At 40.5% G+C, this 14,815-nt stretch overlaps 2 protein-coding genes across 3 annotated transcripts in view; one reads left to right on the top strand and one right to left on the bottom strand.

Moving 5' to 3' along the window:
• Nucleotides 1-666: 666 nt before the first annotated feature.
• On the bottom strand, nucleotides 667-14,104 carry CNOT9 (CCR4-NOT transcription complex subunit 9). Its single transcript, XM_072418000.1, has 8 exons — nucleotides 13,936-14,104; nucleotides 11,989-12,168; nucleotides 9,928-10,043; nucleotides 8,306-8,415; nucleotides 4,875-4,984; nucleotides 4,514-4,612; nucleotides 3,539-3,630; nucleotides 667-1,374 (listed from the first exon to the last, which is right to left on the bottom strand). Exons 1-8 carry the CDS (start codon nucleotides 13,957-13,959, stop codon nucleotides 1,206-1,208), a joined length of 900 nt encoding a protein of 299 aa, XP_072274101.1. The 5' UTR covers nucleotides 13,960-14,104; the 3' UTR covers nucleotides 667-1,205.
• Nucleotides 14,105-14,241: 137 nt separating this feature from the next.
• The window catches only part of USP37 (ubiquitin specific peptidase 37), a 23,282-nt gene continuing 22,708 nt past the window's right edge, over nucleotides 14,242-14,815 (top strand). The window contains exon 1 of one of the 2 annotated variants that reach the window (XM_072417998.1): nucleotides 14,242-14,384. The gene's annotated coding sequence lies outside the window, so the exon portion shown is untranslated. The remainder of the gene's footprint in view (nucleotides 14,385-14,815) is intronic. The other variant, XM_072417999.1, reaches the window with a different exon arrangement.

The following is a 14,815-nucleotide window of genomic DNA, read 5'->3' as shown; positions in this document are numbered from 1 at the left end:
TTTTGTGATCTTTAAGAGGCACCAAAGAGGATTCCAGGTTGGGGCAGCACCCAATCGAGGAGCCATCGGGAAGTTTTTTTTTTGTTTTTTTTTTTAAGGATAATAAACTAAAAAAAAAACAAACAAACCAGGAAGCAAAAGAAGAAAATATTTAAGTCCCCTGGTGGTTTTGTTTTATCCCTACATTACACATGCAGTACCGAGCTGTTCACTGTGGACAATATAACACATGGGATATATCAGTTGCCATTTAAAGGCCAAAGAGAATCACTGTGGACCTGGTGCCCCCCATGCAGCTGGTGGTGAAGCTGGCAGCTTCATGGGTTTTTGATTTTTTGGAGAATACACCTACTGCAATATTATGGAGGTAAGACAGGGGAGGGTATACTGCTGGCCAAACCCTTCCAATCCTAGGATGCCAATGCTGCTCCTCCATAGATACAAAGAATGAGCGCTGTCAGTCTGGGACAGGTTCACCAGGTAAAATTCAAAAACAACCTAAATAAAATTTAATGCAGTCATCTAATCCAAGATACGCGGCAATGTACTACATTTTTGTTCATGGGTTATGTTCCCATACTGCGGTGACAATGCTGCTCTTTCATAGACACAGTATAGTGAGTGTGTTGTCACAATAAATTGACACATCTGAAAACCATAAAAAAATTAACATTTGTCAGCAAGAAGCCTTTTTTTATTATTTGGAAACACTGCTGTAAACGAGCGCATTGTATATTTTAACAGCTACGTACTGAAAATATAAAACATTTTTTTCTTTTATTATATCCAAAATTCAGACACAGCTACAAGCTCTGGAAGAATCGAAGACGGGGAAACAGGCATTAAGTAGATGGTGCATGCTCTAGCCCAGTGCGCTGCAGATAAAACTCCAGTACAACTGAGACTGGATTACTGTTATTGTGTAAACATTACAAAAGAAGAGGATTCTCCTCCTTCCAGAGACCTGGATATTATTTAAGCATCAAACTCTTGATCAACAAGAACGTTGTTTTCTTACAGTTCGGCCTCTGAAGGATTATTGTGCTGGAGGAGATACCTGCGCCCTTTATACCAGTTGCGGTGGATTATCAGAAAGTGTCCGTCTGTGAGGTCTGAGAAACATGATGGGTTAGGAAACGTTATTTGAAAAGTCCGAGTGAATCTGATGTGTGGTGCAGCTGTGTCTGGTTTTCCTTGGCTGATGGTCATTGAGGAGGGAGTGGTATTCCTCTGGGGTCAGTGACTTGCCCCTCCTGTAGGTTCTTAACAAGCTGAGCCAGCCAGCGTTTGGTTGTTGTGTCATCCTTCAGGACCTGGGCAAATGTTGTGTCTTTCAGCTGGTCAGGCAGACATTGCCGCAGTGCTTCGCGTGCTCTGGAACAATGAAAGAACAGTATTGAAAGGTATTAATGCTGTGCTCTGGAACAAAATATAATACGTTTGAATAATTGCAGTAATAATAGGCATATGGATGTACTATATTCAAGGGTTATTTGGTTCCTTTCTGTAAGACATGCACATTAGAACATAGTTTCAAAACTTAGATCTGGATTATTAATAATAATGTATTAAGACTAGTGAATATTGTCTAAACAATTGTTATCAACACCATAGGCATTGGTGAATTCTTGGAGACATCATCCTTACCTGATATCCCGGACACAAATCCAGGGATTGCTATAACCTCTGTTCCGTACGTACAGATTTGGATTTTAACATCACTTTGGGTAAAAAGCTTTGTGTTAATTTTGTTATGGATATTATATAGTGATTTATGTAACATTTTAATTCTTAAACATTTGTGGGTTATGCTTTGTTCCAAATAGTTATCTGGATACTTGTGTTTGTTGTTCTGTTATCATATCCTGTGAAGAAGCAGCTGCAGAGAAAATATATTTGATAGCTTTTTTTTTGTTCACTGTATATGTGATTAATTGAGTCCAAAGCCATGTGTTTGGCCTTTAATTGATTTAAGGTTATGCAACATCAGCATCATGTTTTCATGTATATTTTTTAATTAAAAAGTTTTTATTCTTCAAATAGGTATGCCAGTAATTTCCCACTTGGATACAGTAGTTGAGAGTAGGACTTTTTCCGTCCATCGTTCTTTTGGGGATTTGGCATTGTTTGGTGTTTATATTATCTTTGAAGGGGATTCTTCTCTGTGCGCGAATCACCATTTTTAAATGAACTTGTTAGGAATCCCATCTGTGTGAGGGATGCGTGAACAGGTCTCCCCCATGGTTATGATCTAGCCCTATTTTCTGCTCAGGTGACAACAGTAGAGGTTCCTGTTCTGATGACAACAAAATAATGAAAAAACACATTTGGGCTAAGAGGTTTATTTATTTTTTTATACTATTTTTGCAAAAAAATTTTTATGGTTTTATTATTGTGTCATGTGCTTGTTCTATTTCAAAACACTGCACAACATTAAAAACTAATGAAATATTTCATTTTTGGGTTTTAAATAAACATTGAAAGCATTTTATATTCATTGTACACATGTATGCTGAATCCTATTGGGTGAAATACATTGTAAAATGTGCTTGAAAATATTGGCAATAGTATTAGGATTTGCACTAAAATCCATCTCATCTGATAGGTGCAGACCCTGCGTGCTTTCAAGTGTTACACAGAGTGACAGAAGAATGAATAAACTATAAAAGAATATTGGACTGATTTATAGAAGATTGCCACAGTTAGATGGAATTTGTTTTATTTAAAGCATCTTTGCATCTGGGAGATTTTACAGAGTCAAGTTATACATCTGCTGCACTTGTATACACCAATCAGCAAAAACATTAAAACCACTGACCAGTGAAGTGAATAACTTTATCTGGTTACAATGACATCTGCCAAGGGGTGGGAAATTATATATAAGTAACCAGTGAGTTTTTAAGGTGATGTGTAAGCAAGAAATACAGGCAAATGTAAGGATCCAAGTAACTTTCACAAGAACAACATTGATATAGCTAGATGGTTGAGTCAGAGTATCTTCCAGTGGGCAGATCTTGTGGGGTGTTCCATATATGCCGTAGTTAGGACCCAACAAAAGTAGTCGAAGTTGGTGGTTGGAGTTCAGCCTGTCTGTGCTTTATTAGCTCTTCTGTGGAATCAGATAAACTGCAGCCTAGCAGCATATTAGAGCGCCTACAATGGGAATCTAAACACTGCAACTGAACCACGGAGTAATGGAAGGAAGTGGCCTTTTCTTGTAAATCACATGTGGTGAGGATAAGTGCATATCCATGGCTAGGTGCATGTACATTGTTTATACTGAAGGGAGCAGTGTGACAATAAGGATCTGGGGCTAACATTGTGGTACCAGATGCCACAGGTTACCACCATGCCTCAGTAGGTGTTGAGCTGTTTTTGTGGCACAAGGGGAACCTATATATTATTAGGCAGGTGGTTTAAATGTATCACCTTATCAGTGATTATTCATTTAATTCTGAAGAACTACTTGTTGGTTGCTTAGAAATTACTGCACTTGAAGATTGGCAGTGCAGCTGGTTGACTCAAACACAGAACATACCGTGGGTTATCAGACAGACGCAGGTAACAGCGGACAACGTGCTTCAGTAGTCTGGCAGATGGTTCTTTCGAAAGCTGCAGAACCATTTTACCCTGAATAATAAATAAAACAACATTTAGATTCTGCCAGGTACCTGCAAAAACTATTTCTAAAAAGCAGATAGCATGACACACTATAGTTAAGTCTGAGCTGCTGCACTTGTCAACAAGGCGGTACATTGTCAGGACTGACCAAACTGTCAATCAAACTCAACCTCTCCTGCTATTTTTTACTAATAGCAAAGAAAGTACAAAAATGAAAGCAACTCTAATATCATTGAATCATTAAATGTATCTTTTCAAATAAAGCAAAATGAGAATGAAAAAAATCAGCCTTTTACATACTCGAAACCTCTGAAAGACTGAAGGAGGCAGAAGTAGCACCAGCAGCCAATCAAGTATATTAACTGATCACATGATGATAGGAGGGTGACAGAGATTCATTGGTTTGCGGTTTCTCCTATCCCCATTCAGTCATAGACTGGGGTGGACAAAACCTGTTATCTGACTGAAGTAGTGAACAATCAGGTCTTCCCTGTCAGATAGAGATGTGCTGTGCAGCAGAGCTGTGTAATTCTCAGGACTAGGATGGCAGAAATACATTTCTTTTGGAAGGTATAACAGCTCCCTAAATAAATCTATTAGATTTGTGTATTGACTGCAGTATTCTCCCTGGACATGGTTTTAGGCTGTAGGTATGTGATGGCCCCAAATTTTTATTAGGAAACCAAACCAACCAGGGTTTTACTAAGTAAGTGCCAGGTAGTGCGCCCAGGTTAAAGGCCTGGGGAGAACACTGGACTGTTTGCCTGAGGCTTAACTTTAATGTAACATCCCTGAACACATGAAAAGTCTAAAGGCGACACTAACTTTGTACGTCAATTTAACACAAGGGCTCTTAAAGTAATTGTAAAAAGCATAGGAAAAAAAACATTACCAAAATCATAGCAACGTGGGAGAAGCGCTCATAGGTCTGGCATATGTAAGCCAAGCCAGTGTCATCAAGGAGTATCTTCTGAAGGATAAAAGTGGCTACCTAAAAAGTAAAGCAGACAATAAGGTTTCTGGATTGTGACATGCAGACAGAAAAGAACAGTGCTGCCATTTTTCTAAAATAAAAAGACAAAGCCATATAGCCATTTCACAAACAGATTAAAACTTTATCAGGAGGCACCACTGCATCATAGTAATAGACTGGAGACAAGAAAAAAGCCATAAACAGGAAGATAAAGAGACTAATTGTTGGAAAGGTACAAATGCTCTGAAACAGAAATAATGGTGAGGAAAGATAATCTTACAGTTTTAGAAAGTTCACTTCCAGACTCCATAATACGCAGACACAGCGGGATAATTTCTGTGGTCAGCAGGAAATTGATGACCTCTTGCTCATCTGTTTTCACTAGAGCTCCTGTTACCAACAGTAAAACATGAGACAGTTATTAACTTAGGCACGATGCATAGAACATTATGATACACACAGAATGAACCTAGATCTAAAATCTTCTCCTCCCATGAGTACTGCAACAATCTGAAGTGCAAAAATACGAAAATAACACAGGTCAACAAAAAAATAGTTTTGATAATCATCAGAAACCACAGCAAATTTTTCTAAATCAGTGTTTCGAGCAGATCTTAGAACTGTTTTCAGTTTTTCGCTAACATGTACAGTTCCTGAGTTATGAGTACTATATAGTTAACATTGTACGTGCATGTATTTTGTACTAAAACGTAAGCACCATTGAAGTGAATGTTAATACATCTTCAGTGTGAAGTAAAATAAGGCACACTGTGGTATAGATCTACTGAACAGTGTCAGTCAGGTACCATTGTTTCTTCAGAAATGCTTAGAGTATGATTTTCTTGTGTACTCTTTGGATTGTTGTGGTACAGCATCCAGCAGTAGTCAGCCCAGGGTTCTCCCCAGGCACTTTTAGCTGGGCGCACCACCCGGCTGTTTTTGGGTGGTTACTAAAGAGTTCGTTCACAATACGGGGGCTGCCACCCACCTAAAATTTCTTCCCACCCGGCTTGAAAAAATTTCTCGGTTGAGCACTGCAGCCATCATACTTTCATTCCAAAAACCTTGGTAGCGGTGCTCCATTAACAATGACCTGGTGAAAACGTTCTCCTTGTTCGTCAACTCACCATACCAAGATCTTCCGGGAAGAATTCTAGATGCGAGTGCAAGAAATGTATTTTTAATGACATGTGACAGCCCAGTTTCTGGTATGAATCAAGCAGATTCTGAACTCCTTACTTTTTATGCAGGAGACTTATGGTTGCCCAGGAAATTTTCACACAGTCACTTGAATGCATCCCAAGCTTCTAGCTCAGCTGCTAAAATTGGTTGAAAACATCATCCTGCAAAACAGACTTGATCTATGGCCCTATAAATATCCCTTCCTTCATTTTTGCAGTGCTTTTGTTTGGAAACTTCTCAACAAGGTACTGAAAACCCATGGAGTTTTACAAGGTTCTTCATCAAGCCTAGCTTGATATGGAGAGGTGGCAGAAATGTTTTATGTGGATCAACCAGAGGCAGAAACATGACACTCCTTGTTCCGGGGCTTATAGGTATCTCTTGGTAGCCAGTCACGCTTGTTATAATGGTCTCCCTTAGAACGGCTGTCCCGCAGGCATAGGAAACAGCAATATTTTGTGAATCCACCCTACATTTCCATCAGCAAGCCAATGACCATTAGATCCCCACAGATGTTCCACTGGTGAGTTTTACACTGGATTGCTTCAAGTAGTAACTTCATGTTGTCATAGGTCTCCTTTAGGTTAAAGGAATGGGCAATTGGTAAACTTGGTTTGGAATTACCATTATGCAGTACGAATGCTTTCAAGCTTCTTTTAGAAGAATCAATGAAGATACGCCATTCAGATGGAACATGTTCTTGTGACAAACTGGTAAAGACTGCATTTATATCATGACAGTAGCACAGTGAGCCATCATTAGTGAAGAACGTTGTCAAGGTATGATTTCGTTTTATGTAGTGAGTTACAGTTACATCCTTTGCAAGCAAGTGTTTCCGTTTAAGCCTTCAAGCAAGAACTTCTGCTTTGTCTTTGGAGAGATTTAGATCACGAATGAGATCATTTAGCTCTGCTTGTGTAAAGGTATTTGGTTCTGAATCTTCATCGGCTAGGTAGTCAGGATCAGATGATTCGGGGTTGTAACCGGCTGCAACTCCGGCACATTCCTCATCACCTTCTACAGAAGCAAGTCCATCATGTGGCGGTACCGGAACTGGCAATGAATCATCATAGGGAACAGGCCTAATTGCAGAATCAAGGATGGGATATACAATTTTGTGCTTAGTTTTACGTGGGAATCCACTTTTGTTGACGCAGCAAAAAATAGCAGTCGATTAGATGGTCTCGCGGTTTTTCTCCACACCATTGGGATTGCAAATGGCATTGCTGCTTTACACCGATTTAGCCAGTCAGGCAGTCCGTTGGAAAACTGGTACAGATGACATGTGAAGTCTAAGATTTATCCTGGTCACCAAGTGGACAGCCAAAATCTAATTTGTATATCCTTTTAGGTTCTGTGGTAATTTGGCAACATGCTTTTGTCGTGAATGAACCACACACATAACAGAAACTGTCTGCATCATTAAGGCAATTTCTAGGCATGATGACAAATGAAATTAATCGCACTTAGTGCTGTCCCTAACCTTAAAAAATGAAAACTGTCATTAAATAATTTAATTAAAAATTGTATTAGTTAAGGCTATTTATATCGAATTTCACACAATATATAATTAGCTGCATCACAAAAACTAGACGTGCTAGAGAAAAATTTGAAATCTGCATCAAAAATACTACAAAGTTCACATAAACTTTTATCTGATGAATATGACATGCTGACCTGTGTAATTTAACTATTTGCATATCTAGTGTCCACAGAGCATGTGTACACAGTAGTAGCATACACAGGGCATCTGTAGTATGCAACTTCCTTCTGCTTCACCTCTGCACCTTCCCCCCTCCAAAATGTCAAAATGACAGTTAACATCAATGGTTATAAATAGAGAGATATATAAAAATAAAATCTGCATATGATGTCAGCAAAAGCAACCCGACAAATATATAATTTGTTCCTACTTTAACCCCATATTACATGCATTACTTTATGTTAACTTTTATGTTTACCCACATTTTTGTTTACTTTAAAAGGAAAAGGGAAGAGCTGAAAATAGCCATTTGTTTGCACCCCAATAAAGAAGTTGCTTTTTAATATCCATCTGCAAAGAAGAAATCTCTTGATCTTAGGGAGCTGACCATGAAACAGGTGTTGGAGGACAATTAACTTATACATACACCAAGTATTTGCAACAGCTAAATAAACAGACCTTTAAAAAAAAAAGTAAAAATGACTGTGGTCTGTAGGTGGTGTGTAGGTATGACAACTGCACTGGTTAAAGTTAACCTACAATTTGCTTTTTAGGTATGGAAGGATCCTGGTGGGTAAAATCATCCACTGAATCATTGCCTTTAAAAATCACTCTCCCCAACCCAAGCAAAGGATTTGTGTGTTCTGCATGTACAAAATTAATTTTAATTAGGACAGTAGATTAGGAATGTAATAACTATAATGGCCAACTTCAAATATCTTTTGTGCAAGAATATAAAACAATCTTTTGAGGTACACACAAGGGAGATGTTAGTCCACGTTCGATTGCTGATCAAGAAACTGGACTCCAGATACCAATGAACTTACCAATAACTCCCAGGCTGGTCAACCTCAGGTATTCAAAAGGCCGGGTTTTGCTGACAGTGTGCAGGAAAGGATATAAGAACAATGGAATATGTGCTGCAAGAAAGGCAGACCTGGAACAGAGGAAAAAAGATTTCTTTAAGTGTCACATTATAGACTTTACACTCCTTCCACTGCACCGAAAGCTAGCTGGAAAGTCTTCAGCATTCAACCCTCCCGGAACTGTCAGATGCCTGAATCCAGGAAAGAGCTCCGAAGAAAAATAAAAATGAACAATTGCTACAATTTTAAATTCTTTAAACGTTTTACTGCAAATTATTCTGCAGGGTAATATTATTGAACTTTGCATCAATCTGAAAGAATGGAGAAACAATTTAAAAAAAATAAATTTAACTACGTAACTTTTACGCCAAATCATCTTCCTTTCAATCCTGTCAGGTTCCTTTAAATCTGTGGAGAGGGGTGCCCTGCCTTTTTTGTCCTGACAGCAGCAACATCTACTTTGCTGAGATGTTGGCACTCTACCACCCCCCACACCCCCATCCCTGCAGGCTCGTGGAGCTAGAGAATAGATACCATTTAGAAGAGCTGATGGCAGATGAGGGATGTACAGATAATTACATTGAAACTTGCACCAAATAGTTGCTTTTTAAGGACTCGCCTGGATTGAAGTTCTCCCTCGAAGACAAAATTGTCTATTGGATGTAAGAGCCTGGTGGTGGACACCTGCCCCATCCACCTCCCATTTTTTATCCTGACTGGTTTTTCATTCTCTCCTCACTCTCTTTTCTTTTTTTTTTTTGATCCATGTCCCTCATTATCTATTTTCACCAGGTTCACCTAAGATCTGTCCCCCCCCCCCCCTCTTTAGTTTAAATTATATATAGGTGGACCAGTTGATATTTTTCCTCGCATTATATTCCTTTGACAATTAATATTTAAATTTCATCAAACACTGCATGTCTTATAGAACTATTTATTGCCTATGCTGGTTACGTACAATACCTTTATTTATTAACTTTACAAATTGAACAAAAATAAATTCACAAATTATTACAGTGTTTATTTCTGTTTCTTTATATTCTTCTAACATCCTGGAACTTGAAACTGACCTTGTGGCATATGATTATTACACAGTATTTATATAGCACCGACATTACGCAGCGCTGTACAAAGTCCATACCCACATCACTAGCTGTTCCTCAAAGGGGCTCACAATTTCATGTCCCTACCATAGTCATATGTCTATAATACAGTCTAAGAACAATTCGGGGGGGGGGAGTGAATTAATCTAACCGCATGATACAACAGATACATTGGTCTGTTTTAATAAAGCTTTCCAAGACTGGAGAAGATAGACTATCTTGGGAGAAGCTGGGTAATCCAGCAAACCTGGAATTGATTGCTTAAAATAATTTGTTTTCAATCCTGCATCAGATCCATTCCAGCTTCTCCCATGATAGTCTCTCTTCTCCAGTCTTAGGGAGCTTTAATAAATCAGGTCCATTATATTCATAGGGTTGATTGTGTACAGTTATTTTTTTAATGTCCCTTTAAAACATAGCAAGACAACAATACATCAGTGAGGACAAACAAGTATCTGACCACAAGCATCCCATTCCTACCTGGTTTCTGGGTGTGATGCCACACATTGTAGCAAGGCAAGTGCATTACATACTCGATTAGACTGATGTGCCGTCAGGGTAGGTGGGTTTATTGATGGGTAGATATTTACAATTTCCTGCACAAACAAAAGAATTATTTAGTCAGTTTATGATACATTCAAAATCTAAAAATGTTATTTACAGAAACAAAAAGGAGGTAATTACGGTTTATCCTAACTTTTCTGGCTTCAACATTTTCAATGTTAATAATCTGAAAAGCATGCAGAAATGATCCACAAAGTTAGAATTACTGCAAGCAGCGGTGATATACGACCACCTCAAATCATAACAACATCTAGTACAGGTCTCAGTTCATATAACATGCCCTCTCCATTACCATTCTATCATATATAAGACATTATAGGAGCAAGACCAGGATAGAAATCCACAAAAAAACTGCTAGATGATGCAGGAAGCTCTAATTAATTACAGGTTGTAGTAAGTAATGTGTTCAACCCAGAAATATTTTTATAGCTGGGTGGGAAGAAATTGTTGGCTAGTGGCAGCCCCTGTACAGTGACTCAACCAAAAACAGCTGGGTGGTCACTGAAATGTGTCGGGTGGTGCACCCACCGGCTGGGGAGAACACAAAAAAAACTGGAAGGTCTATGAAACCACCAGCATGTCAATTGTGAGTATCAAAAATCTGTTGAAAGTTTCACACACTACATACATAGTTGAATGATTACTAAGTATTCTCCCCAGAATTTTTTTAAGCTGGGTCAAGCAATCATGTCCATGAAGTTGCAGCACTCAAGCAATATTTCAATACAATCAACAATTCAAGATTTTTGTCAGCCCTTTATAGGGCAAAAAAAACACATATGTAATCTCCTAGACATTCTCTATATCATGGACTGTTGTGATCAGCCCTGTTACATCTGCATGGCCTTGACTTACTATGCGGTACAAATTCAGCATTGATTTTTACATCTGTGGTTATGTATATGAAAACTAGAACAAATTACAGCCACACCAGCCTGTATTGTAATTTCCACCATTATTTGGAGACACTGCTCGGGTCTTCTTTCACTATAGCTTTACAAAGCACTGGAAACGGTAGGTATACAGTATATTGAATAAGTCTTTGTGTGTTGAGTTCATATACTTTAAACTTGTACCAAGTATTGAATATGCAGATGTAAACAGAGGATCTTCATTGGCTTTCATTTCACTTAAAAATTAAATTCAAGCTCCTGTGCTTTGCCTTCAACCCCCACAGTTCTTGTCCCACTTAGCTTTCTGACCTGATAGAAAAAAAAATATTCCCCTAGCAACTCTCTTCACTCATCCAATGACCTACTAATGATTGCCTCACTCATAACCCCCTCACACGCATGGCTCCACAACACTTTTCTGGAATGGTCTTCCTCGTCCTATTCGGCTTACTCCTACTATCTGCACAATTAAAAGAGCCCTCAAAACCCATCTTTTCAAACACACCTACCACCTTAAAGCAGGAGATCGGGTGACTAACGATCCTAGACCAGCACAGAGTGATCAACTGCTCTTTAGAAAGAAATGTAAATATTAGGACACAATTCTGAAATAGGGAAATACCCCCTGGAGAATAAAGGATTTATTACAGTAAAATGAGTTACCCATAATTTTAAAATTGTCCTCTGGTAGACAATCAGGAGAAACCAAGAAGAACAGAGGTGGCGGCGCTGGAAGCAACAGCAAGCCCCAGAAAGAAAAAAAAAAAAAAAAGAGGAAAGTCGAGACAGTGCAGGACTTGTTGGCCTTAGGGTTTGTGGATGGATTGAGTGCTTTTTACAAGTAATAAGTGTTTTTAGTACAAGTTCCACCTAAAAGAAAACAGCTGATGTTTAATAAAAAAGGGCAGTTTTGTGAAAATGGTGTTATTATACATAAAAAATTTAGTAGTTATATAGCGCCAAAATATTATGCAGCGCTGTACATTAAATAGGGGTTGCAAATGACAGACAGATACAGAAGAGAGGACCCTGCCCAGAAGAGCTTCCAATTTAGAAATATTGAATTCATACAAAAGAAACAAACCTGTAACAGTGCTGCAATAGTACCAAATGAGTGCCATAGCATTGGTGCGAGATCTGGGACAGATTCCCTCTTTTTGCTAAGCTCCAACAGAGCATTTTCCCGAGTTTCTGGGCTTGATAATTCATTAATCCATTGATAAATCTTCTCTCTGTCAACAGGGGCAAGTGCTGCTGGCACAGGCTGCAAATAAAAATAATAGGAACAGAAATTAAATGAAAACATAGACCTAGAAAAGAAGGAAATAAGAATTTGATATTAAATGAGTAGAATAAGGAGGAGTCTCCATGACCCCCTTACTCAGGAGGGTCTGTACATGTCTTAATGGGATCTATAGGGGTCTATATAGAAGTCCTCTGAGGATCTTCACTTCCTACCACTTCAGGGCAATCTCACCATCCATTTCCTGAGCAGCGAAGCTCCTGTGCTTATCTTCTATGACATTTCCATAAATGCCTACAGAATTTTTACTATTGTCAATAAAAGTGGTGGAGGGGTTGTTCTACATGTCCTTCGAGGTTGGGGGTCTCTCTCTATATACACATAATCAGCGTTAAACCCTGACATTTTTTTAAGCTGGGTGGAAAAAAATTGCAAGTGGGTGGCAGCCCCTTTATTGTGACCCAACTCTTCAGTAACCACCCCAAAACAGCCGGTGGTTACTGAAAAGTACCGGGTGGTGCACCCGGCTAAAAGGGCTGGGGAGAATGCTGCATCATATACATATTTTGTGAGGGGGGGATGGTTAGGGTCCTGTCGGTCTCTACATGTCCATATGGGTAATTGGGATGGGGTGGATCCCTGGAGGTAAGTGTGGGAGGGAGCATACTCCTGATCTCTATGTCCTTGGAGGGTGAAGTGGGACATCTTACCATATCCTTAGGGGCAGACAGAAGGTTCCTGCTGGTGTCAATATGTCCTTAGGGGTAAGTGTGTGTGTGTGCTCGTTCTCATTTAAGCTACATGTTTTTAGGGGGGGGGGGGGAGGTCTTAACTTATCCCTAGGGGCAGGTCTGAAAGTTCCTGATTGTATCCACGTTATTAAGGGTAAATGCGAGGTGTTCTTATGATGCCTATACGTTTTTGAGGGTGGGAGGTCTTATCATATCCTCAGGGGAGGTCTCAGCATGTCCTCTGGGAGTAAGGTGAGGGGGAGGAGTTCTTATGATCTCTACATGTCTTTTAGGATGTGGTGGGTGGTCCCAACATATCCTCAGGGGCAGGGAAGAGGTTCCTGGTGATTTCAGCATGTTCATATAGGCAAGGTGGGGGTCTTCTTGTGGTTTCTAGATGTCTTTGAGAGTGGGATGGGTGGTTTCACATGTCCTTAATGGTAATGTGTCTGTGTGTATGGAGGGTGTATTTATGATCTGTATATGTATTTGAGTGAGGGTTGCGTGGTTTTCCTAACATCCCAGGGGCAGGTTGAAGGTTCCATAAGAGTAAAGTGGGGTGGTATGTTCTTATGATCTCTACATGTCTTTCTAGATGCAGTAGGTAGTCTTAATATATTGTCAGAGGCAGGGGTGGGGAGGGGGGTCTCAATGGTTCCTCTTAGGGTCTCCTCTGCTATCCTCCTCTCCAGGGCCCCTCTAATATTCCCAGTGAAATCTCTAGGATGACTCTGAGGCCTCCCTATGTCGGATCTTCCCATCTTCTGTAGCTCCACCTGCTCCTCGGGGGCTATCCTTACCCCTCCCCCATTCCTGGGACTTCACAGATTTAATTTACAAAGTTATAGGCCGTGTTTGTTTTCTTTATGGATTAAATCACTCTTTATGTCAGATAAAAATAGCTGTTTAATAATGTGTGCCCTCTATGATAACTTTTGTTAAGCCAAGGACCTCCATGAGCTCTCGGGGCCCCCTGAATTCCCCCCAAGGAGTCTGTCAGGATGCCCCGTCTTCCCCTCTCCACTGATCAGCCTAGTATCTCCATCTCTTCACTCACCGCCGCCGTGGCCAGACTATGCATGTTCGGAGCCTCCCCCAGGCTCTCGTCTCTCCCGGTCCGCTCTGCACCTCACCGCTTCCTCCGCCTCTCCTGTCCAACAACAACCGGCGCCCGTCCCTTTCCGCTGACGTCACACCTCACGTGACCGCCCCTGCCTGAAGAGTACGATCACACGTTTTTATATTTCGCAACTTCGTCGGTAAGACACCTCAGGAAAATTTCGCTCAGGCGGGAATAACAAGACGTCATACTAAAATAGACGGGAAAACGATGCCAATTTTCGCTGAGACGTCATTGAATTGCGCGGCGCGGTGACGGCAGACGCAGCTCACGTCACTCCGCTCCTGCCTGTGACGTTCCATCCTGCGCTGAGAGGATTGTCAGCTTCCCGCCAAATCGTGTACTGTGTGTGACAGGGCCAGAAACTGGGCTCGGGGCCCCACTGGGTGAGTGAGAGCGACGGGAAGAACCCCGGGGGAGGAGGGGCCCCAACTCTGTGCAAGCCTGCCGACCGTGCAGTGTGTGGGGAGCTACAGGTGCAGCCTGTCCTCTGATATCCCCATACAGGGGGAACTACTAGAGCCAACACACACACCAAGAGTTCTTTACAATGAGAACTACAAGAGCCAGCATGCCCCCTGGCATTACAATACAGAGGAACTACAAGAGCCAGCATGGCCCCTGGCATTCCTATACAGTATGAACTAAGTGCACCCCGATAGCTTCACATAAAGATAGTTGAATTCTATTTCTAAATAGAGGTACTACAAGAGCTAGCATGCCCCCTGATATATGAACAGAGAGAGGCATATGAGAGCCAGCATCCCTATATAATGGGGACTACTGGAGCCAGCGCATCCCCTGACACTTCTAGATA

This window comes from Pyxicephalus adspersus, chromosome 7, assembly GCF_032062135.1.
Source record: "Pyxicephalus adspersus chromosome 7, UCB_Pads_2.0, whole genome shotgun sequence".
Taxonomy (NCBI): Eukaryota; Metazoa; Chordata; class Amphibia; order Anura; family Pyxicephalidae; genus Pyxicephalus; species Pyxicephalus adspersus.
This window is presented reverse-complemented; position numbering and strand designations above follow the sequence as displayed.

Bases quoted from the DNA above. Each gene is read 5' to 3' on its own strand.
- CNOT9 (XM_072418000.1), bottom strand. From the start codon at position 13,959: ATGCATAGTCTGGCCACGGCGGCG. The intron at 4,985-8,305 runs GTAAGTTCATTG...TGTTGGTAACAG, and splicing joins GACCAGCCTGGGAGTTATTG to GAGCTCTAGTGAAAACAGAT. The intron at 1,375-3,538 runs GTATGTTCTGTG...TCATTGTTCCAG, and splicing joins CGTCTGTCTGATAACCCACG to AGCACGCGAAGCACTGCGGC.